The sequence below is a fragment of the Gopherus evgoodei genome, chromosome 14 (assembly GCF_007399415.2).
Source record: "Gopherus evgoodei ecotype Sinaloan lineage chromosome 14, rGopEvg1_v1.p, whole genome shotgun sequence".
Lineage (NCBI taxonomy): Eukaryota > Metazoa > Chordata > Testudines > Testudinidae > Gopherus > Gopherus evgoodei.
This window is the reverse complement of record NC_044335.1, coordinates 8449867-8472819: the sequence shown is the minus strand read 5'-3', so window position 1 is coordinate 8472819 and position 22953 is coordinate 8449867. Positions and strand designations below refer to the sequence as shown.

Genomic DNA, 22953 nt, shown 5'->3' with positions numbered 1-22953 from the left:
CCCGGGCTTCAACTTCAGCCTTGGGCCCCAGAAAGTCTAAGCTAGCCCAGGCGCCTCCATTAAAATGGGGTTGAGATCCACTTAGGGTCCCAACCTGCAGTTTGAGAATCGCTGCCCTAGAACAGAACTGCAGTTGTTTGTCTATATCCAACATAGTTCAGTGCCCTGCATTTACTCCAGCTTGAATGAGAGGGCTCCTGCCAGTTGATTCAAACGCAATAGCAAAAACCATTATGGACCATCTGAAGTCTCTGGATCCAGCCAGGGAACGTTAGTGTCTGGACCTCACTTACCATTCCAAACAAGCACATTATTACTGACCCAAGAAGCCACCCTCCTGGTTTCAACCTGCTATGTAAACGTTGGACCACTTTCAACTGCAGCCAAACAAACCATGGAAGATGCAGCTACTTGATGTACAAGTGGAAAATTAAAAGTTCCACTTCATGGCATTGGGGTGAGAACATCCAAACCAAACATACAACACAGTGCCCCAAATACAGATTCAAAGGTGAATTGGATGATATCCACAATGTCACAGAGGAGGCCTTGAAATGTCTTGCCTTATGGACATACAACTGCATCTATAGTATGTTGCTCTGCAGCTGCCATATGCATGTGAAAGCAAGCAAGCAATATTTTAGGAAGCAGTTGTTTTGTTGGCGGGGAAACAGCAGTTCTTACTTTAAATAGTAGGGGCATAGACAGGGAACTGGAACAACCATCCAGGGAGAGTAGCAGGGGTAAAAAAAACTCAATTGGCTTCAAGACTGAGCTTGCTAAGTTTTGGAGATAGTATGATGAGACTGCCTACAATACCATGTCTTTGGCTATCCCTCCATGCAAGGATAATGTTTGCCAAGGGGGTTCACTGGTGGGTTTTTAAGTGGCTGAGGAGCCCAATTCATGCCTTGCAGATTTTCCCACAGAAAAGATCTCCCCAAGGTGTGATCTTGGAGGAGACAGTTGTTGGCTGGACTGTTGTGTCCTTTCTTTCCTCCTTTGTCGCTTCTCTGTCTCATGAGCACATCTGTACTCCTCAAAGTGACCTGTGGCACCACTGTGTTGTTCCACGCTGCGTCCTCCCACTTTGTACTTTCAGATAGCAAATATCTCCAATGACCAGGACACTAGATATGGAGGGTTCTGAGTTCCTACAGAAAATTATTTCCCAGCTGTCTGGCTGCTAGGTCTTGACCATATGCTCAGGATCTAAGCGATCACAATATTTGGGATCAGGATTTTTTTCCAGGGTCAGATTGGCAGAGACCCAGGTTTTTTTTGCCTTCCTCTGAAGCATGGGTCAGTTGCAGGTTGAAATTAGCATAAATTGTGGATTGCTACCCCCAACTCTGGCCCTGGCTTTTATATGCAGAAAAATAGTAGTGACACAAGTGGGCTGTGGAGTTTTTACAGGATGCTGTGGGGGTTGTCAAAGAAAAAAGTTTAGAATCCTTGGATTAATGATCATGATGGACCTTCTGGCCTTGAAGTCTATGAGGTAGTAAGTATCTGCCTTGTTAAATGAGTTTGTCCTAGAGCTAAAAAGATGTATTAAATGAACAGTCTGCCTTATAAGAAAATTTCATACTGAAATGTGACTGATTGCTGTAACTGAAAGATTAAAATAGACAGCACTAGTTCCCATGTATGTTTAATCAGCTTCGCCAGTTTGTGTGGTCTTGTCACATAGTATTATATTTTTTTTAAATAGGGCATTATTGAAAACTTAAATATGGGTTAAAGATTCAGGGGCAAGTGTAGTACATGAAAACTATCCAGAATAGTAGTTTTGCAAATTGACTTGGATTACCACTTTCTGCCAGGTATTTAGAAGGAGGCAAAGGAAAGGCTCATATAGCTAGTGTTCTTAAAGGAATCTTTTCCAGACACAAGCCAAAGTATGTTACACTTGATTGGTTACAAAATACGTATCAAAACAAATTTTATTTCACAGCTTCTCAATCCCAGTTTCATCAAAAGAATTAGACAAATTACAAACAGAAACTTTAAAATTTACTAAGACAAAACTATAACAGTTTACATAAAAATGTACAAGCTCCTATCAAGAGTCTTTTCGTTGTGCTAAATCTAAGCAGCACCATATTTACATGTGACACATAATTAAAACCACACACCCAAATGTAAAGAGACCAGCATTTCTCTTTAAAGGAAAATAGACTTTTTGTTTTTGCATGAAAAAGTGTAACATCTCTCTTAGAATGTTATGTTGGGTCCCATTTTGGTTTAGACATTGATAACATTGCAGTAATAATTTTCTACCACACAGTGGCAGCTTTTCTATAAGAGAAATATATCACGAGGCTTAACTGAAATAGAATTCTAAGCCAATTTAGGGAAGAGAATGCTAACTCCTATAAAACATTTTACACACACACACACACACACACACACACACACACACACACACACGTTACTGCCTTTGCCATCAGGAGTACTATTTCTGTACAGATAAGTCACAGAAAAAGGTACTCAACATACACATTGTAGACGGTTGGTTAAAATGACAATTTGGGATCAATAACCCATCTTCAGATTTGAAACAAGATTTCTATGGTGTTATAGAAGAGTTTCCTTCCATTTCTTACAGAAATTTACACACAGTGAACACTGTATATAATAGACCATTCCCATGATACAATTTTCACCCATAATATCTAGGGCTTTAGAGCTCAGAGCTTTGGATGTGCACATGCTGAGGTTTAATATGAGAACTTATTACAGTAAAGTCTTTACTTAAAACACTGCTCTGAAGAATACATGGTTTATCTTAGGAAGGTGTAACTCTACATTTTGCTGGAAGAATAAACCCAACTTGCCCATTTACACACTGAACCAACAACCTACATCCTTACTCAGGCACAGCTTCCATTGTAGTAAACAATGTCTGAGGAAGGATTGCAGGATTAGACTTTAAGGTTTACATTTCAGTCAGAGCATCTTTTCTCCATTACATATTAGTTTAAAAGCAATTTAACTCCTATAATTAACAGCAAGATCACGAGTTGTCTTGGAGCACTACATTTTTAGACATATTTATAGTAACACGACAAATGGATTTTACATTTTTTGGACAAATACTCTGAGAAGTTTTACATTTACCACTTCCCCAAATACTTTAAGTTCCATATTAAGTTTGTCTATATTTAGATAAATAAAAGGTATTGACTGATTTGGAGAAATCTGTAGCAGATAATGGACCATTATAAATTGAGTGCACTGCATTAATTAAAAAAAAAGCTAAGTTGGCAACCCAGAATAGTTTAGTAAAATAGAACTTATAAAAACTGGCACTAATTATTCAGTATAGAACTTTAGCAAATAACCAACAATTTTCTAACCTCTCTTTTGGAAAATAAATTCAATTGGCAAGTTGGATGTTAGCTATCTTCCAATTTAAAAAGTTTGTAAAATTCTCCCAGATTAAGAAATTAATCATGCATGTTAAACTTTACAGAGAAGCAGCTTTCTAAAATTCATGTCCTGCACATTGACCAGAAGTATCAGAGGGGTAGCCGTGTTTGTTGCTTTCTACAGCTCCAGACTAAGAGTCCTGTGGCACCTTATAGGCTAAGAGTATTTGCACATAAGCTTGCGTAGGTGGATAAGTCATGCGTCTGACGAAGTGAGTATTTCCCCACGAAAGCTCATGCTCCAATACGTCTGTTAGTCTACAAGGTGCCACAGGACTCTGTTGCTCATTGACCAGAAGGTGCATATTTACTTGCACTAAAGTTGTTAAATAGAGCTACTAGGTCTAGGACTTGAGTAGTATCACTGCAGTTAGACATATAGACTCATAGACTCAGACTCTAGGACTGGAAGGGACCTCGAGAGGTCATAGAGTCCAGTCCCCTGCCCTCATGGCAGGACCAAATACTGTCTAGACCATCCCTGATAGACATTTATCTAACCTACTCTTAAATATCTCCAGCGATGGAGATTCCACAACTTCCCTAGGCAACCTATTCCAGTGTTTAACTACCCTGACAGTTAGGAACTTTTTCCTAATGTCCAACCTAAATCTCCCTTGCTGCAGTTTAAGTCCATTGCTTCTTGTTCTACCATTGGATGCCAAGGTGAACAAGTTTTCTCCCTCCTCCTGATGACACCCTTTTAGATACCTGAAAACTGCTATCATGTCCTCTCTCAGTCTTCTCTTTTCCAAACTAAACAAACCCAATTCCTTCAGCCTTCCTTCATAGGTCATGTTCTCAAGACCTTTAATCATTCTTGTTGCTCTTCTCTGGACCCTCTCCAATTTCTCCACATCTTTCTTGAAATGCGGTGCCCAGAACTGGACACAATACTCCAGTTGAGGCCTAACCAGCGCAGAGTAAAGCGGAAGAATGACTTCTCGTGTCTTGTTTACAACACACCTGTTAATGCATCCCAGAATCATGTTTGCTTTTTTTGCAACAGTATCACACTGTTGACTCATATTAAGCTTGTGGTCCACTATGACCCCTAGATCTCTTTCTGCCATACTCCTTCCTAGACAGTCTCTTCCCATTCTGTATGTGTGAAACTGATTGTTCCTTCCTGGGTGGAGCACTTTGCATTTATCTTTATTGAACTTCATCCTGTTTACCTCAGACCATTTCTCCAATTTGTCCAGATCATTTTGAATTTTGACCCTGTCCTCCAAAGCAGTTGCAATCCCTCCCAGTTTGGTATCGTCCGCAAACTTAATAAGCGTACTTTCTATGCCAACATCTAAATCGTTGATGAAGATATTGAACAGAACCGGTCCCAAAACAGACCCCTGCGGAACCCCACTTGTTATACCTTTCCAGCAGGATTGGGAGCCATTAACAACTACTCTCTGAGTACGGTTATCCAGCCAGTTATGCACCCACCTTATAGTAGCCCCATCTAAATTGTACTTTCCTAGCTTATCTATAAGAATATCATGCGAAACTGTATCAAATGCCTTACTAAAGTCTAGGTATATCACATCCACCGCTTCTCCCTTATCCACAAGGCTCGTTATCCTATCAAAGAACGCTATCAGATTAGTTTGACACGATTTAATACCTTTCTAGTGCTGCTTAAAAAGAAAGGCTCTACTAAGTTTTCTTCAATTTCACTGAAGTCAAACTGGCCTTAGGTAAAATGTAGTTGAATAGCAAGACTTCAGTTTTATGTTTGTTCTTATTTAGTGGCACAACAAACACACAAGAAGTTGAAATTTACAGTACTCCATGTATCAGAGACCAGGTAGCCTTTTTACCTCAGGAAGAGATCTAGTATCTAAGTTAGTCACAAACAAATACTTGGACATTGAGAAATTTTGTATTATTTTTGTCTCCTGCAAACACACACAAACATTTGTAGCATAGTATTGCTTAGAAAGACATCTAAGAGACACTAACTGTATCGCTAAAGGTACAACATGTTTCAGAATTGTTTAAACCAAGTGTCTGGGCAACAGTGGAAGAAGTTATTTAAACCCTTGCATAAACATCAGTCTGCTGCTGAACATTAGCCTCCAACTGAATGGATGATCAAACGTGCAACAAATGCCGGTTTCATGAGGCCCATCACAGTGGCATAATGCTTGGAAGAACTGAGTAAAAAGTAGCAATTTAACAACTGGACATCTTTGTTCCATTGGCTTAGTTTGGAAGCGATAGCAGTACTGGCTGAAACACTGGCATACAGAGCAGAGAAAGATCACTCATGATAGACATGGTCATGTTTAAAAAAGGTGCCTAGCTTCAGGCGATAGTAAAAAGTGCCATAAATCAAAATTATAAACGATAATATGGTGATTTCGTCTCACATGTAAGTCAATTTCTTATCTCCAATTGAGCAATGAACTACAAGAACGAACTCCAAGCTGCTTTGCTGCAGCTAACGTGTTCAACAAATGATATTTCACGATAGATTTCCAAACACAATCTTTCCTTCCTTTTTTAAAATAAAACCTTTATTCACGTATTAACAGTTAAAGAAGTTGAGCTAGAATAGTTTCAGACTTGCTACCTATAGATCTATAGTACAAATCCCCTCTGTAATATTAGTGCAGATATACTGGAATTGTTTTCACTATATGCAAGGCAAATGCAGGTAAAGGATACATTGCTATTTAAATTCAGGATTCACTATTATGCAGCGTAAGTAACTTAAAGTACTGGTACCAGACCAGTCAGTTTTAGGCACATCTTTAAAAAAAAAAGTATGCATTTTATTAATGTAAAAATGCAGGAAAATTCTCAGATACACTATTTGAAGTTTATGATTTTTTTGAATGGAAGTGTTTCTCCCTTTAGTTTCAAGGAAGAAAATAAAAGGTTGAAACAATCTAAGAACAATATAGTGTAGCATCCTTTGTAGGGAAGAACTGACCATTTCCTAGTAAAGCTGAAAAGGAAAATACAGAATAACCAGCAGCCAAAAAAGTAGCTAGTTTGTGAATCATTTGTGCTTTAATGTCCAAAGGAAAATAAAGTTCAAGACAACCCTTTTTGTACCATCTCCTGATACAGACTTGGTACCTGTATCATTAATGTACATCTTGACTGTTTAAAAATCATGCTGCAGTCTTCAAACTAGCTGTAGGCATGATCTGATGCATATTGTGACACAGAGGTGGTCAGTGGCAAGTGTCAAATTCAGGAGCAAAATGTTCAGTAATGCTGTTAATCCCCAGAGCCACTGGTGAGCAGTTGGAATGTAGCTTTGGTCAGGCTTGCTGTGTGAGACGTCTGTAATGAGGTAAGACTTGGTTTTCCGGAAGGTAGAGGACCAGCTCCAAAGCTACAAGCACTGTAAATTCAAATCCAATGAGATCTCGTCTGTTGAATCTGAATCTTTCTTCTAGTTTCTGCAATGGCATTTTGGGGGGGGGGGGGGGAAGACGGAAGAGAAAATCGGATCAGGAGTTATCCTCAGAAAAGCTACTAGATTGTCACAGATCATACCAGCATAAGAAAGAAAAGTAATCATGTTAGGGCCTGAGCTGTACATACATACATACAGGATCAAATATGCAGTTGGCCTACAAAACTAGAAACAGACCAATTTATGGGTTCAACTCTGGTAACTGGGAGCCAAATTACCCAATTTGCATGCAAACACAGGTTTTTGCATGCCGAAAGGGACAAGCCCAGAAGTTTTAGGGGTACTGTTTGGAGATCAAATAAAAACACAGGCCGTTTCCCCCCAAAAAACAGGTGCCTAATTTTTGAAAAAAAGTCTTGGTCTTAGCTCATAAAATACAAAACTGCAACATTAATAAAAAGACAGAGCTTATTTAGGACTGTGAATGAAAATTCAAACTACACTTACATCAATAAGGTGTTTAACTTCATGTTTCCTGAGATCACTGCTGATCTTGGCTGCAAGAAGCACACAAGCACCAGCGCACAGTTTGCGGTTCTGTTTGTTGAGCTTGCCTTGGAGAACAAGCTTCTCAAAGTAAACATACGCCATTGACACAGTAACTGGCTCTAGATTGCACTCTTCACTCAGGTTCCACATCTCTCTCTTTAAGCTGTGAGGGGACAAAATACCTTTATCACATGAAATGGTTTCTAAAAAACATCGGAAACTCTTCAGTGTGAAGGAAGCAAGGATTAAAATAAAGGAACTGAAGCCCTGAATTTATTCATCTGGTTCATATCTAATCCAGACTAGTTCTCAACAATGCTGTTACCAGCTGAAGGCTGTTTGGTGGCATATAAAGTGAACTGGATTCTTAGTACAGTTCCCAGTGGACAGGCCTCCACAATGCAGAAACTACCATGATGGCTGGCATTAACTAGCACTTTCAGAGGCCAAGGAGACTGAACCTCCTTGTCACATGGAGGTGATCCCTCTATATCAGTTTTAAGGCAAATTGGCAGGGCAGTGGTGCAAACTTGTAGTGCTATTGGTCATACTGTATCTGTGAAAGATTTCTCTCTAAACATGCAAGAGTAGGGAGTGGGAGCAGTTGAGGAGAAGAGGGAAACAGGACTTCAGGGCACAGTGTCTGCATGCAAATAAAGAACTAGATTTTTCAAATTTAACATTCAACACATACAAGACACTGTATATTAAGCAAAAATTGATGTAATCTCTGATTGTAAATATCTACAGTGATTGTACTAAGATGAAGGGTATGTCTACACTACAAAATTAGGTCAAATTTATAGAAGTCTTTTTTTAGAAATCGTTTTTATGCAGTTGATTGTGTCCCCCCCTACACAAAATGCTCTGAGTTCATTAAGTTGGCAGACTGCGTCCACAGTTCCGAGGCTAGGGTCAACTTCCAGGGCATTGCACCGTGGGTAGCTGTGAGTAGCTATCCCACAGTTCCTGCTGTCTCCACTTTTAGGTTGAGATCGCAATACCTGATGGGGCAAAAATAGTGTCACGGGTGGTTCTGGGTACATGTCGTCAGGCCCCCCTCTCCCTCCCTCCGTGAAAGCAATGGCAGACAATCATTTCGCACCTTTTCTCCTGGGTTACCTGAGCAGATGCCATACCATGGCAAGCATGGAGCCTGCTCAGCTCACCATCACCGGACATCTCCTGGGTGCTGGCAGACCTGGGACTGCATTGCTACACAGCAGCAGCTCATTGCCTTTTGGCAGCAGATGGTGCATTACGATTGGTAGCCATTGTTGTCATATTCCTTGGTGCTCTTTTAGCAGACCTCGGTGCGATTGGTTGGGGCGCCTGGGCAGACATGGGAGTGACTCAGCCAGGTCATTCCCATCTTCTACCGAGCACCCAGGAGATGACGATGGCTAGCAGTTGTACTGCACCATGTGCTATCAGCCTAAGATATAAAAGATAGATGGATCAAAACAAGAAATTGACCCGATTTGTTTTGTGAAAATCAACAGCCTGCTAAACCCAGGGTTTTGAGTTCAATCCTTGAGGGGGCCATTCTGTGTGACAGTTAGTTGTGTTTCTCCTTGATGCAAAGCCACCTCTTTTGTTGATTTTAATTCCCTGTAAGCCATGTTGTCAGTCGCCCCTCCGTCAGAGCAACGGCAGACAATTGTTTCACGCAACACCAGGTGAGGAGGCGATGGCAGCGCGGTGACGAGAAGGACATGGTCATAGACGTCTCACAAAGTACAGGCCGTACAGGCCAGGCAATGTGCACGTCATGCTGATGAACAAGAGTTCGTGCGCTTTTCCTCTCTACCTGACCAGTGCATCTGAACTGAGTGCACTGTCCACAGTGGTCACAATGGAGCACTCTGGGATAGCTCCCAGAGGCCAATACCATCGAATTGCGTCCACACTATCCCAAATTCGAACCGGCAAGGCCGATTTCAGCGCTAATTCCGTCGAAGGTGGATGAAAAGAAATCGATTTAAAGAGCCCTTTAAATCGAAAAAAAGGGCTTCGTTGCATGGACGGGTGCAGGGTTAAATTGAGGTAACGCTGCTAAATTCAACCTAAAGTTGTAATGTAGACCAGGCCTAAGTCCCTAAGAAAATATTCTGTATATAAATATAAGAATTAAATAACCAAACAGGAAACTGCCATTTTGAAGAAACAGATTAGGGCAGAGAAAATAAGAATTCAAGTCCCAATAAAACTCAGTTCCAAATTTTTTTAAGTTAACTGAAAACTCTGTTAAAGTTATTAAACTGATTTTCAGCGATTTCAAGTCGTGTCTGAATTTCCACAGGGCTCAATCCTGCCTACTCGCCATTCATGAGACTCCTATTGAAATTTATGCTCATGCAGTCCCATTGAAGTGAAGAGGACTAAAGTTCATAAGGGTTTGCAGAGTCAGGGCCTAAGTTTGCTATTCACAGATGACAGCCTTCCCACTGGGAAGTACAGTTCTGTATCATCAAGACAATGCCCCTCCCTGAAGATAAAAATTAAATGTGTTCATAGGGTATTTCTAAAAATATCTGAAATTATATTTTGAACAATTGTATTTCTTATGGGTATTTATTTCACTAAAAGGTACTATAACAAATCACTGTAGTTTTCTTTAAAGATAATTGCCATATTGTGGCACAGAAAGGTGAAGTTGCCTGGATTTTTCTTCCATTCTGTGTTTCCTATAACAAGCCAAGACCACAGGATATTTTCTCATTACTCAAATAGAAATAGATAGCCATGTGTCCCAGATGGAGGCACAGACTGTTTATCGAAAAGGTGGAGCACACTGTAGGCTCTGAAGTCCGCTTAGGTTTTGATCCATAGTTTGCAGAAGGATTGTTGAGTCACTTGTAATTTGCTAACATTAAATTAGTACTAAGTCAACAAAAAAGCAGTATTAGTCTGAAAATAACTACTTTTAGGCTGAGTTATATGAGGACTACTTCCAGCATCCTAAGCATTCCTGTAATGGCTGCCATCCCACAGCCAGCTTAACTGGTAACAGTATTTAATCATATATACTATTAATAGAATACTTAATTCCATACAAGTGTTAGAGGAAGCAGCTTGTACAAGAGGCTTAAAGGACATTCTCTCTCTGCTTTCTTTCTATTCTCAAGTGCTTGTTTCTTACCTTCTGATTTTGCTTAGCGTTAGCTTGATGTGAGGAAACTTCTCTTTAAAAGTTTCATTCATGTCCTTTTTAAGATCTGAGGGTTTCACGTATTCTATTACTGTGGTCTGAAACAAGAGGCAAATTTTCTATAACATTTGTGGTTTTATGGTCTACAATGCATTATAGGTGCCCTCAAGCATACCCCGTTTGATACAAAGGCAAGACAGACATGTGTTTAATAATATTTTGCACTCCTACAGTGCGCATCCAGTGCTTACAAAATATTAAAATAATCTCAGCAATTTGCAAGACAGACAATTATCCCCATTTTACAGACTGTGAAACTTAAATTGGGAGGGTCAGCGACTTGCCCAATAGATCAGGCTCCCTTTCCAGCATAAGCTCCTCAGAGCCTGACACACAGGCTTCTTTAGCTACCCAATGCTTTACCTTTAACACACACAGGGAAGTGTGGGGACACTCCTGTGAAGCTAGAACTCAGTTGTCAGTGACACTGCTCATCATGAGAGCTTCCCTACTAAACTATCACGACTGAGCTGTGCCAGTGACCAGTATGGAATGTTAGGTACTGTTACAGATGCCTGTTGTAGGCCACAAAGCCATCAGTCTGTCCACATCTTCAGAGCACTATAAAGCTTGTGTATTCAAGTGCCAAGTATTATTTCATGGCTTATATGATGAGAGAGGAAGGAGTTCACTTCTTCCCCAAAACATTAAGGGTCAATAAAGATGTGTGAGCAGGGCTATATGGTCTCATGACAAAGAGGTGCCAGAGAATGAAGTTTGTGCAGGGTAAAGTAAGCCTTCTGGCCTTAGGAGTGTTACAAACATCAGCATTACATGTTGAGGCACATAAGTTAGTAGAGTAACTGCTAGACAAACAGTTGAAATAAGGCCATGTCAAGGGAAAGCTCTAGTAATCCCAATCTCACTGTGATGCTTTGAAAAAAATAAAGGAGCCAAAGCGTGGCAAAATGAAGAAATCCTAATTCTCAGACCTGGAGTAGACTATAGTTCTCAAATGACCCAAATACTGTCTTGCTGCTATGAGTCAGTTTCTTGTGAGAGAAGTGGCAGGGAATCCTACAGCTTCAGCTGACAGTGTTCCTGGGAACAGAATTAAACAATCCCGACATCAGCACTCTCTTTGGTTGTTGGATCTACTCTTGGAGAGAAACAGCATAAAGGTCAGAGTAACTAGTGGCCATTGTTTTGCAAGATTTCCACGCTGTAAGAGTGCCTTCAAATTTAATAAAATAGGAGTTCACTTTTGGAATAAACTGTCAGGAAGACTAATTGCTTTAATATGTTAAGCAAAGTAGCTGTGCATAAACTAATCCTGGAGGCTCATAAAATTAATTTTTTGTAGCTGCCACTGATTAGTGGTTATAGATAATAGACAAAAATGTTGTTCTAAATTACTGATATCCAGTCATCGCCACACAGTTCTAATAGACAAGCGTTTGCTGCAAAATCTTTAAAACGTGCCTTTGTCCATAATATTATTTAGGAACACATTAATTTATGCACTACTGAACACACATTCCTTGCATATTCACTACCATAGAGTCTACGCTTAATTGGGTCATCACCATCGAATCTCAGACAGAAGTTTAATCTCCCTGAGGACAGAAGATCCTTAGTGCTCTCTGGTAATCTGTTACTAATGTAGTGTTTGGCATTGCTCTCTAACTCAATAGTGCTCAAGTTCAATGCACAACTATGTCTGTTTATAGTTTTCCCAATAAGTACTCAACAAACAGGGCACATTTTATCCAAGGTAGTTCTTTACTGACACTGAGCAGCCATGCGCTAAGTACGTACGCACAGGGAGCCAGACGACTTCTCAGTGAAAATATACCAATTTCTTACCATGTAAGATGCAAAGATGAGAACACGCTTGTGTTTCCCACAAGGCCATTGAGGATCATCCAGGAGATTCGGATTATACTCTGATGACTCACAAACTTCATTTCCTGGAAGAATGGGAAAAGTAAATAAAGCATGAGTTGTAAGATAAAGCTGTTTAAAAAACAAAAAACAGCTTTAAGAAAGATTCCTGATGCATCTCTAAGATTAGAGAATCTGCAAATGGGAGAAGAAAATTCATTTAACTATACTACTCAATGCCCCAAATTCTTGGGTCTGCAAACTCTGAAGCTGCAGGTCACTTACTCATGGTCCAGGAAACACTACAGTACATACTATACACCGACCACAAAAAGACAATACTTGGAAGGCAGTGACAACAGGAGACAAAAGGCAAGTGCTTTTTTTAAATAAGCACATTATTGGTTTGCAATTTTGTTTTGCTGCTTAAAAATAGTAATACACTGTATGCGACATACAGAATGTGAAAAAGCATGTAAGCTCTACCATGAACCAAGAACTCATCCATAATGCACACTGAAAAGGAGGATGAAGCACTCACACATTGTTTTTAAATATTACAATACCCCATAATCTGAATCAAAAAATACTCAGTCCATGGATATTACAAGGGTTTTAGTGAGAAGAATGAAGAATGAGAAGACCACCTTATCTCCAGCTGTCGAAGTCACAGATTTCAATGGGATCAGGATCTCTCTCTGCACCTCCCATATTCTGGCTTTAACCAGGGACCTGCCGTGCACTTAGTGAAGTCTTGGAGCTGCTTTATGTTGTACTGGCTTGTAACAACCTCTTAGTGACTATTACACCCTTTCCTTTCTATTTATGCTACGGCAGGGGCGTGGTGGAAACAGAGGGGAAAATAACTCTGCACTGTCTAGGAACATGTTACACCAGGATTATTCTGCAAAGGCCACTTCCAGAGTGGCATAAAAGGGGTAGGAGCACAAGAAAAAAAACTGGCTCCCTCTAAATTTAGAAAGAAGGTGAGCAGTTGTGTGGAGGAGGAGTCAGCTGGATGTTTTCATCATTAGTCCTTACACTGCTGAGTTAAAAGATCCAGTTATTTTTGCCTACTGGTATTCTGCTGCACCTGGTGTTCTATTGTCATGCTACTTATATTCCACTGAAGTTAGCAGACTGCTAGAGAACACCTCTGGTACATTAGCAGCACAGCAGGTTCGTTCTAGCTGGAACATTCAAGCAGCAGACATAAAGGTCTGAAAGAAAGTTCTGTTTGTAAAAAATTTTTATTTATGGGTGTTACGTAAGGATGCCAGAAATGGCACAGCATTGGAGTTCTAGTTTAGTGGAGGGCAAGGGTAAAGTGGTTACATATGTTGGCCAGATACACAAGTCTATTTTATGGTCTCCTGTTAGAATATTGTTTAAGTGTGATTATAATCTGAAAAAAGTGACTAAAAATTATATCATATGATTCCATATTTATCTCTTTCCATGGTTCCAAATATGCTCTTTTTGCAAGCAGAAAGATGAACACTTCAATAGCCAGTCACGCAGCTTTAAATCTGGATCTGAAAGTTCAACTGAGTTCTTGCCAGCTCATGCATTACCACACGTGATAAAAGATTCTGCACTTAGAATAACTGATGCATGAGCCACAACAGAACCAAGCTCACTTTCACAAGGATCTATTGACTCTACAGTATGAAGAAAACGAACACATTTGTTTTGTAAAATAAGTGCAGGTAGCAGATCTGTTGAATTAGCTGTGTCACTTTTACATAGTTGCCTTTTTACCACTGAAGCACTGGAAGGTATATTGGTTTCTGGTTTGAACAGCAAGAGCTGGTGGGTTGGGGTGTTTAATTGTTAGAGAAGGACACTGGAAACAATCTTCTGCAGGTAAGACGCCACTTAAATATCAGCGTTGAATAATTTAAATGCTGCTACTTTAGGGAATCTGATACTCTGGTAATTTGTTTCTCTATTTTGAGCAAAACTGTGACTAGACCTCTTATTCTGTAAGTGTGCAGAAATGAATTCCCCTCCCTACATCTGGCATAACCAAAACTTGCACATGTGAAAATAGCAACCGCACTGCCTCACAGATGGCACAGACAAAATGAACTTGCTTATACTCCTAAAAAATAAAATCTTTTGGGCAGTCAGTTGGACACATGAAGTCTATGGTATTTAGTCTGAATTTAAGAAAATCGCTCAAGTGTTCCTTTAGGTTAGGTCTTGTTATGCTGGAAGGGCAGGGAGAGTTCTTCCTTACATTTCCACGTGTTCAAGTAATTCTTAAGGAGTTCAGGGCAAAATTCTATCCTTTACAAAGCGTAGTGTTGTCTCTCCCGATAGGAAATATAACTAAATTGATTACACAGAAACAGGTAATAAAATAGCAATTCCAAAGATCAATGCTGTTTTGTTGTGTAGCCTTTTATCTCTTCTGAGCTTTTCACTCCTTTGTGCCTAGTTATCTTTAGTGAAGGGATTAGATGCTTAGACTAGTCTTTGGCCACAGCTTTAGGGAATGGCCTCCTGAAGAATTCCTTCCTAAAAGTGCTTGTTGCTGACAGCCTTTAGTTCCTACTGTTATCTAGGCTTGTTCCAGGCAAATTTATTCTTGCCATTTTAGAGCATCTTACAAGGAAAAAGGGTATTGCAGTTCCCCTTGCATGCAAGCAGTACAAAACCATATGGAGTTTTTACCTATTTCTGTTCCTGGTGGTATTGTTTTAGTGGTTACAGTTTTATGTCTTGACCCCGTAAGACTCCGTGAAGCATTGAATCGACATGGAGGAACAGCACCATGATTATCAATTTTGCGGCCAACAAGGGCGTTGGTTGGATACAAGAACTTTGCATAGGACACAACCTAAATAAAGACAACGCATGTTAGCAATTATAGGAGGAGCTGTGAATTACCTCTATATTTAGGCTAACACTTTCCATTCTAAAAAAAATGCTTGCAACTGTTTCTCAGTAGTCACCATTGTTTGCAACAGGCCTTGGAAAATTCAACAGGGAGAAAGCCAGGGCCAGAAAAGTGTTATTTCTTTGTCCCATTAAATTTCATTCAGGTTTGGCACAAATATAACGTTTGAGGAGTCACTATTTCTCTTCCAACACTTGCATTGTCAGCAGAATTTTGGTAGCATGCTAAATAACTGACCATGAATTTTCTAATCTGAGCCTGGGCCCATATCTGCATCAGAACACTGCTCTGGGAACCTCAGGAGAAGACAGCTTCTCTCCAGTGGGGAGAATGAACTGGACAGGGACCTCCCCACCAGCCTCACCAGACCCAGCATGACCTTTGTGGCCCATCAGTGCCACATGGGGAAGGAGCTCTTCTCCACCTCCCGGGACACCTCTCATGAAAGGATCTCAAAGTACTTTATAAACAATAATTAAGCTTCAGCACCTCTGGCGGGATGGGGCAGGTCATTTAATGTGTATGCCTCACAGTCATATAGTGACAGAGCAGAGAACAACACTCAGACCCACCAATCCTCAATTCTCTACTCCACCCACAGGCTCCATTCATTAGCATGGTGGACTCTACAAGAAACAAAATATTTCTTTACCTTGCCATCAGCTCCAAGCTCCACTCCTTCCAATCCAAGGACCATCTCTGAGGAGACTGAAACACCACCAGAAGGATGTCGCTGTTTCTGCCCTTCCATTTTTAGATCACTGTAAATGAAGATGGATACTGAAGTGTACTGTAAGAAACTGCATTACAAGTCTGACTTCCTCTACAGTAAAAACTAGACATGCCATGGCACCGACATTAACACCACTGGAAAAAAATTCCACTGTCTTTCCATTCCCCTTTTCAAGCAAACATTAATTTTTAAATACCCAACTCAAAATGTCAGAGGTTCACTTAACTAGAGAACAATCTAACAGGATGGAAACTGGTTATTTTTAATTCAGCTCAGTATTATTATGCTTACTATCACTTAAACTGAGCCATATGTAATCTTTCTACACGTGTACAACCCTATACTGCACTAACAAATGTACAAGTTTTGGGTAGCAAACGCAAGCAGCAAACGCATTTTACATTACTAGTTTCCCTGCACTATCAGCTTACTTTTCAGTTACACTTTATTGACTGGAGCCCACCTTCATAAAGAACACACTGACTAAACAAAGATTTCTAGCAGAACTCTACTTTAGTAACAGCAATTTTGCCACCTACTCCAGTCTAAAAAAAATTACCATCATCGGATAAGGAAAAGCTGAAAGTAGTGGTACTCTAGCTGCCAGCTATAAAATCCAACTCTTTCAAGTGACCTTGCTGCTTTCCCATCGCCTATTTTTGTAGAAAGTATGTTTGCATACAATACAATTTCCACCACTAAACATCCGTTTCCTTCTTCCATAAGTTATGCACAGGACACAAGTGACAACACAATTGTTTTCGCAAAGGTGGATTAAGAGTAAATGCAATACTTTCTGTAGACTATGTAAATCAATAATGTCCGCAGGGCTAGCTCAAAGCTCACGAGAGAGTCCTACATGGATTTTTCCTCTAGTTCTCCTCACTTATTATTCCTCATGTGTGAGTATTTGCAATTGTATTGTGTACACTTTGAGCATATTTCCTACATTTCCAAAATACATTGCATATAATTTGCCATAATGGATTGTTTGCAGTTCTTAGTAGTAGGCAGAGTTACAGTGGCATTCAGCATTTAATGTTATTTTCAGGGCTTAATACATCTTTTTAAAAAGAGTCAGAAGAGCATCTTAAAGTATTAATTATTATGGCTGAAAACGAGAGTCAGGAAAGATGGCAGTTGCCTTTACCTCTAGTGATATATCAGCTCTGAGTGCAAAATAATGAACAGTCTGACCAAAATATTTTTAAAAAGAGCTAAGAGGGCACTGAGCACTACCTCAAAACTTCAAAGAGAACCAACTGCAAACAGTGCAATAAGGTGGGCAAGGATGACCAACCCAATGGAGTTATCCAGTTTCTCTTATCAGGACTGGCAAGTTTCCATTCCCTTTAACTTAATAAAGGACTGAAACTTCCCAACTCAAGTTGTTGGATGTTGGTGCTGGCTGGCCAAGGTGGTGGCAAATGCCCTTCTCACATTATATAAAAGGAAAAAACCTTTTAAACCAAAACAAAAAAAACAAAAAACCCTAACACACACACACACACACACACAAAGCCCAAACAAAAGCACAATTGGTGACAAATACCTATTGCACTCCATCTTTTTTGATTAGATTTATTTTTTTTTGGCCAAGAAAAGTAAACTCAAGACTCCTAGCTCCAATCTTTTACTATTACTATTAAAGTGGTGGCAAAAGGAGGAAGAAGAGGTAGTTTGACTTTGTTTTCAATAAAAGATTAAAATATTGTGAAAAACTCCTTAAAGTGTAGCATAACTGGTTACCTTAAAAAAAAAAAAAAGGGAAAAATAAAAAGGTTTCTTCCTAACACCACAACCCTTATCCATTGTCAGATTTTTGCATCAAGCAAGATGTCTTAGGCCTTGATACTGCAAACACTTAGGCACTTGCTAACCCTGCACACGAGTGGTCTCATGTTAAAATGTTTTCATATACATGAAGTTAAGCATGGGCATAAGAGTCTCCAGGAATGTGGCCCTATTTTCCTTGTAAATCCCAAAGCATACACCTCATAAAAACATAAAAATGGCCATAGTAGGTCAGACCAATGGTGCATCTAGCCCAGTATCCTGTCTTCAAACACTGCCTGGTGACATGCTTCAGAGGGAATGAACACAACAGGGCAACGTATTGAATGATCCATCCCGTCATCCAGTCCTAGCTTCTAGCAGTCAGAAGTCTAGGAACACCCATAGCATAGGGTTGCATTCCTAACCATCTTGGCTAATAAGTTCACGGAGAATAGGTCCACCAATGGCTATCTAATTCTTTTTTGAACCTGGCTATACTTTTCGCCTGCACAACATTACCTGACAATGAGCTCCACAGGTTGACTGTCTGTTGTGTGAAGAAATACTTCCTTCGGTTTGTTTTAAACCTGCTGCCTATTAATTTCATTGCGTGACCCTTGTTCGGGTATTATGTGAAGGAGTAAATAGAACTTCCTTATTCACTTTCTCTACACCATTCTTGATTTCACAGACCTCAATCTTTTTCCCCGTTACTTGTCTCTTTCCCCAGCTGAGTGGTCTCAGTCTTTTTAATCTCTCCTCATATGGAAGCAGTTCCATATCCCTAACCATTTTGTTGCCCTTCTCTGCTCTTTTTTGCGGTTCTAATATATCTTTTTTGAGATGGGACAAACAGAACTCCATGTAGTATTAGCCATGTGGGTGTGTCATGGATCTATGTAGTGGCATGATGATTGTTTATCTTATCTGTCCCTTTTCTAACAGGTCCTAACATTGTTTGCTTTTATAACTGCTGCTGCCTACTGAGCAGATGTTTTCAGAGAACTATACACGGTGACTCCAAGATCTTTCTTGAGCGGTAGCAGCTAATTTAGACCCCATCATTTTGTAAGCATAGTTGTGGTTATGTTTTCCAATGTGCATTACTTCAGATTTACCAACATTGAATTTCATCTGCCATTTTGTTGCCCAGTCACTGAGTTTTGTGAGATCCCTTTGTAACTCTTTGGAGTCAGCTTTGGACTTAACTATCTTGAATAATTTTTTTTTTCCCCCCATCATCTATAAACTTTGCTACCTCACTGTTTACTACTGTTCCAGATCATTTATGAAGATGCTGAACAGCACTGGTCCCTGTACAGATCCTTGGGGGACTCTACTAGTTACTTCTCCACTGTGAAAACTGACCATTTATTCCTAACCTTTGTTTCCTATCTTTTAACCAGTTACTGATTCATGAGAAGACATTCCCTCTTAGCCCATAACTCCTTACTTTGCTTGAGAGCCTTTGGTGAGGGATCTTGTCAAAGGCTTTCTGAAAGTCCAAGTACACTATATCCACCGGATTGTTTGTTGACACCCTCAAAGAATTCTAACAGATTGGTGAGGCATGACTTCCCTATACAAAAGCAGTGCTGACTCTTCCCCAACACATCGTGTTCATCTGTGTGCCTGATAATTTGGTTCTTTACAAATTTGGTTCTTTACAATAGTTTCAACCAATCTGCCTGATACTGAAGTTTGGCTCACCAGCCTGTAATTGCTAGGATTGCGTCTTGACCCTTTTAAAAAATACAATTAGTAGTTCTTCAGTTTCATATCTGAGTTCCTTCAGAACTCTTGGTGAATACATTCTGGTCCTGGTGACTTATTACTGTTTAATATATCAATTTATTCCCAAACCTCCTCAATCTGGGACAGCTCCTGAGATCTGTCACCTAAAAAGAATGGCTCAAGTGTGGGACTCTCCCTCACATTGTGTCAGTCTTCACTGCAGAGAAAGAATTCATTTGGCTTTTCTGCAACAGTCTTGTCTTACTTGAGTGCTCCTTTAGCACCCTGATCATCCAGTGGCCCCAGTGATTGCTTGGCAGGCTTCCTGCTTCTGATGTACTGAAAATTGTTGCTGTTACTGTGTGTGTCTTTCACGAGTTGGTCTTCAAATTCTTTTTGGCTTGCCTAATTCTACTTTGACATTTGACTACTATGCATGGGCTTCTGGCTGATGAATTGGGGAGGAGGGGGGGATTTTACTGACTTTCTATGGGAAGTCTGGTTGAGTACTTTAATTGACATTGAATCAATTTGATTTTTATATTTTATTTTACTACTCAATGAGTGCATTGCTATTTTGTACATGCCTTAAGTCTGATGAGCACATTTAAAATATGCATTTTCCTTTGTTTCAGGGTATACTAAAATGGGCTATGGTATATTACAGTTGCACTCACTTATGAGGCTACGTCATTTCATAAATTAGGCTGTTATATATGGTAACGGACTGGACACTTCAAAGCAGTGCAGATATGTCAAGTTACAAATATAGACTCACCTGATTCGTAAGTTCTCCCCATATGGCAGAATAGAAAAAGCCACACATAAGGTTCGTTTAGCACAGATTAATACTATCCTGAAAGCAGACAAGAAAAGATTAAAATGAGAACTGAAACAAAAGTTTTCTGCAGCTATAAAACAGCAGCCTTGCTAGTAACCCTGTACTTTCCTATGAAGTGTGCACACACAAGGTATTTCTTAAATGGCTTCTCTAAAGAACCTAGGATGGTTGTGGAGTTTATATTAAAAATAGGGCAAGAAGTAAAATAGCTTAATTTGTAGCAAGGGAGCTTTAGATTAGATATTAGAAAAATCTAACTCTAAGGATAGTTAAGCAATAAATAGGCTTCCAAGGGAGGTTGTAGAATCCCTGTCATTGGAGGTTTTTAAGATGAGGATTGGACAAAAACCACTTGTAAAGGTTGGTATAGGTATACGTGGTCCTGCTTCTGTGCATGGGGCTGGACTAGATGACCTCTTGAGGTCCCTTCCAACCCTACATTTCTAAGGTTCCATTGATAGGGGATACTTGGCTCCTACATAAATCACTCCCCGCTCCCCCCCACCGCAGTTGTGAGAGCTTTACAAGAAGTGAGTACAGATTATCATCTTCATTTTACTGCCCAGGAAACTCAGGCACAGAGAGGTTACATGACTTGTACAGGGTCACACAACAAACTGATGGAACAGCCAGGAGCACAACTCAGGTCTCCAGACTTCCATTCCCTATAGCATACAGCCTCTCTAATTAGCTGGAGCTAAGAACAACAGTCTAGTATTAAACACTATAAAACAGAACCGTAGAGTTTACTCAGATTTCACAAATAAGAAGGATCAGATTTTTTTTTTGCATTCATTCTCTCCACTTCAAGAGCTGAAGTCACGAAGTTCTTTTCCGACCCAAACAATTCCCCAAGTGTCACACTGCTCAACCATTGAGGCTCCCTGTTGGCTTTTACCCTCACATATCTTAGCAAATGTATTTGTATGGATACATTTTACATTTATACTATACATGTATATAAAATTTAAAAAAAAATCTTATCTCCCCCCTACACCCCCGCCCCAAATATATTTTAGATGAACATCCCATTTACTGCAGTGTCCAAGAATCAAATCTTTGGATAAGCCAGCCTGACCCCAACATTCGTGTGTGTTAAGCTGTAATTATTTGTGACCCAAGTCTGCCAGCTTTACTCATGTAAACTGGTACTTATTCACATAGGTGGATAGCCCAGGTAAACTCAGAAAGACTATTCACATGAGTTAAGCCCTACTTCATGCAAATAAGGGTGTCAGAATCAGACCAAGTGAATAAAAAAAAACATTACCTGCTATTCTTTGTATCATATTGTCTCATATTCTTGATGAAGTGCATCTTCTTCAAGCTTGTGTGTCTTGGAGATCCGGGTATGTGCTTAGTTCTGCAATTAAAAAGAATTATTCAGCGATCTAAAACAAAGTTGTAAGTGTTATGATCAGATGGCAGCACTAGCATGCAGGACCTCAGATATTCAGCTTTGAGGAGGGTGGAGGGAGGAGAGGACTTGCATGCAACGAGTTAAGATTAATGCTGCTTTTGAAAAAGTACCTTCGTACACTGGCACATTCCACTATGTCTTCTAAAAATTCTAGAGAGCAGCGCTGGGAGATAAAACGCCTTCTGTAAAAATGTACAACACCATGAAGAGTGAACAATATTAGTTCATGGCCTTTGAGATCAGAAACTGCAACAGATCTATGAAGTCTTAAGATATTGTACTTCTCACAAAAGATAGCTGAAATATTCAAACCTCAGCATCTTTAAACTTCTGAAGAGGCCAAGAACCTTAGAGTTCCCAAAGCAAGCAGTTTACACTGAGTAAAGAGTTTCATCTTTTTAAGAAGTCAGCTCTCTTAACAAAGAGATCATTTGACTAATCAAAATAGTTTCTAATCAAAATATATTCTGTAGAACAGAAAAGCCTGCCTGCAAGTTACCACTCTTCAGGAATCTTTGCAATACAAGTTTAAAAGACTCAATGAGAGGTGTGGGAAAAATCCCTCACCTGGGGTAGGAGGGGGGAAATAAATCTTATCTCATAGCTTGTGTGCTTTTCCTCAATTCGGAAAATTGGACTAATTACTTTTCCTGTGATATGAGTTTAGACAAACTAAAAATGGCTTCTTAAAAACAAGAGTTCTGACTCAATGAAAAGCAACAGAAGGACTTAAGAAAACTATAGAAAGGGCTATTAAAGAGGACGCTTGGGGTACTACATATCCATGTAAAATTCTAAAATGGAAGACGGGGGTGGGGTGGGGCGGGGCGGGGAGAGAAGAATCCATAAGACACTGAGATGGTGTAATGTTAATGGTTTATCACATTAGTAGGGGGAAATGGACCTTGCCCAGAGGAACAGGTTCCTATTGTCAAAGGCTTAGATCATTCATTAATCAGTGAAAATGTAAATATGATCAAGGATTTTGAAGCTATATACTCCACAAGAATGATGTGTTCAGACCCAATCGGCACTAAGAAGCCACCTCCAAGTAATAGTACTTCACTGTAACTGTTCATATTCTACATCTTCTCCCTTTGTCTTGGTAGCCATAAACACCCCATGTACTCAGATACCAGAGTTTTTCTTCTGT

The 22953-nt window shown here is 39.8% G+C and overlaps 1 protein-coding gene across 2 annotated transcripts in view; it reads right to left on the bottom strand.

The window, feature by feature from the left end:
* Positions 1-6430: 6430 nt before the first annotated feature.
* The window catches only part of CABLES2 (Cdk5 and Abl enzyme substrate 2), a 36976-nt gene continuing 20453 nt past the window's right edge, over positions 6431-22953 (bottom strand). The window contains exons 1-9 of one of the 2 annotated variants that reach the window (XM_030533382.1): positions 21911-22044; positions 21651-21743; positions 20318-20395; positions 15949-16057; positions 15071-15236; positions 12374-12477; positions 10499-10605; positions 7315-7519; positions 6431-6850 (exon numbers count right to left, since the gene is read on the bottom strand). In XM_030533382.1, the coding sequence (XP_030389242.1) occupies positions 6710-6850; positions 7315-7519; positions 10499-10605; positions 12374-12477; positions 15071-15236; positions 15949-16057; positions 20318-20395; positions 21651-21697 (957 nt within the window). In that variant the 5' untranslated portion in view covers positions 21698-21743; positions 21911-22044 and the 3' untranslated portion in view covers positions 6431-6709. Of the gene's footprint in view, positions 6851-7314; positions 7520-10498; positions 10606-12373; positions 12478-15070; positions 15237-15948; positions 16058-20317; positions 20396-21650; positions 21744-21910; positions 22045-22953 lie in introns of those variants that run through there. The other variant, XM_030533383.1, reaches the window with a different exon arrangement.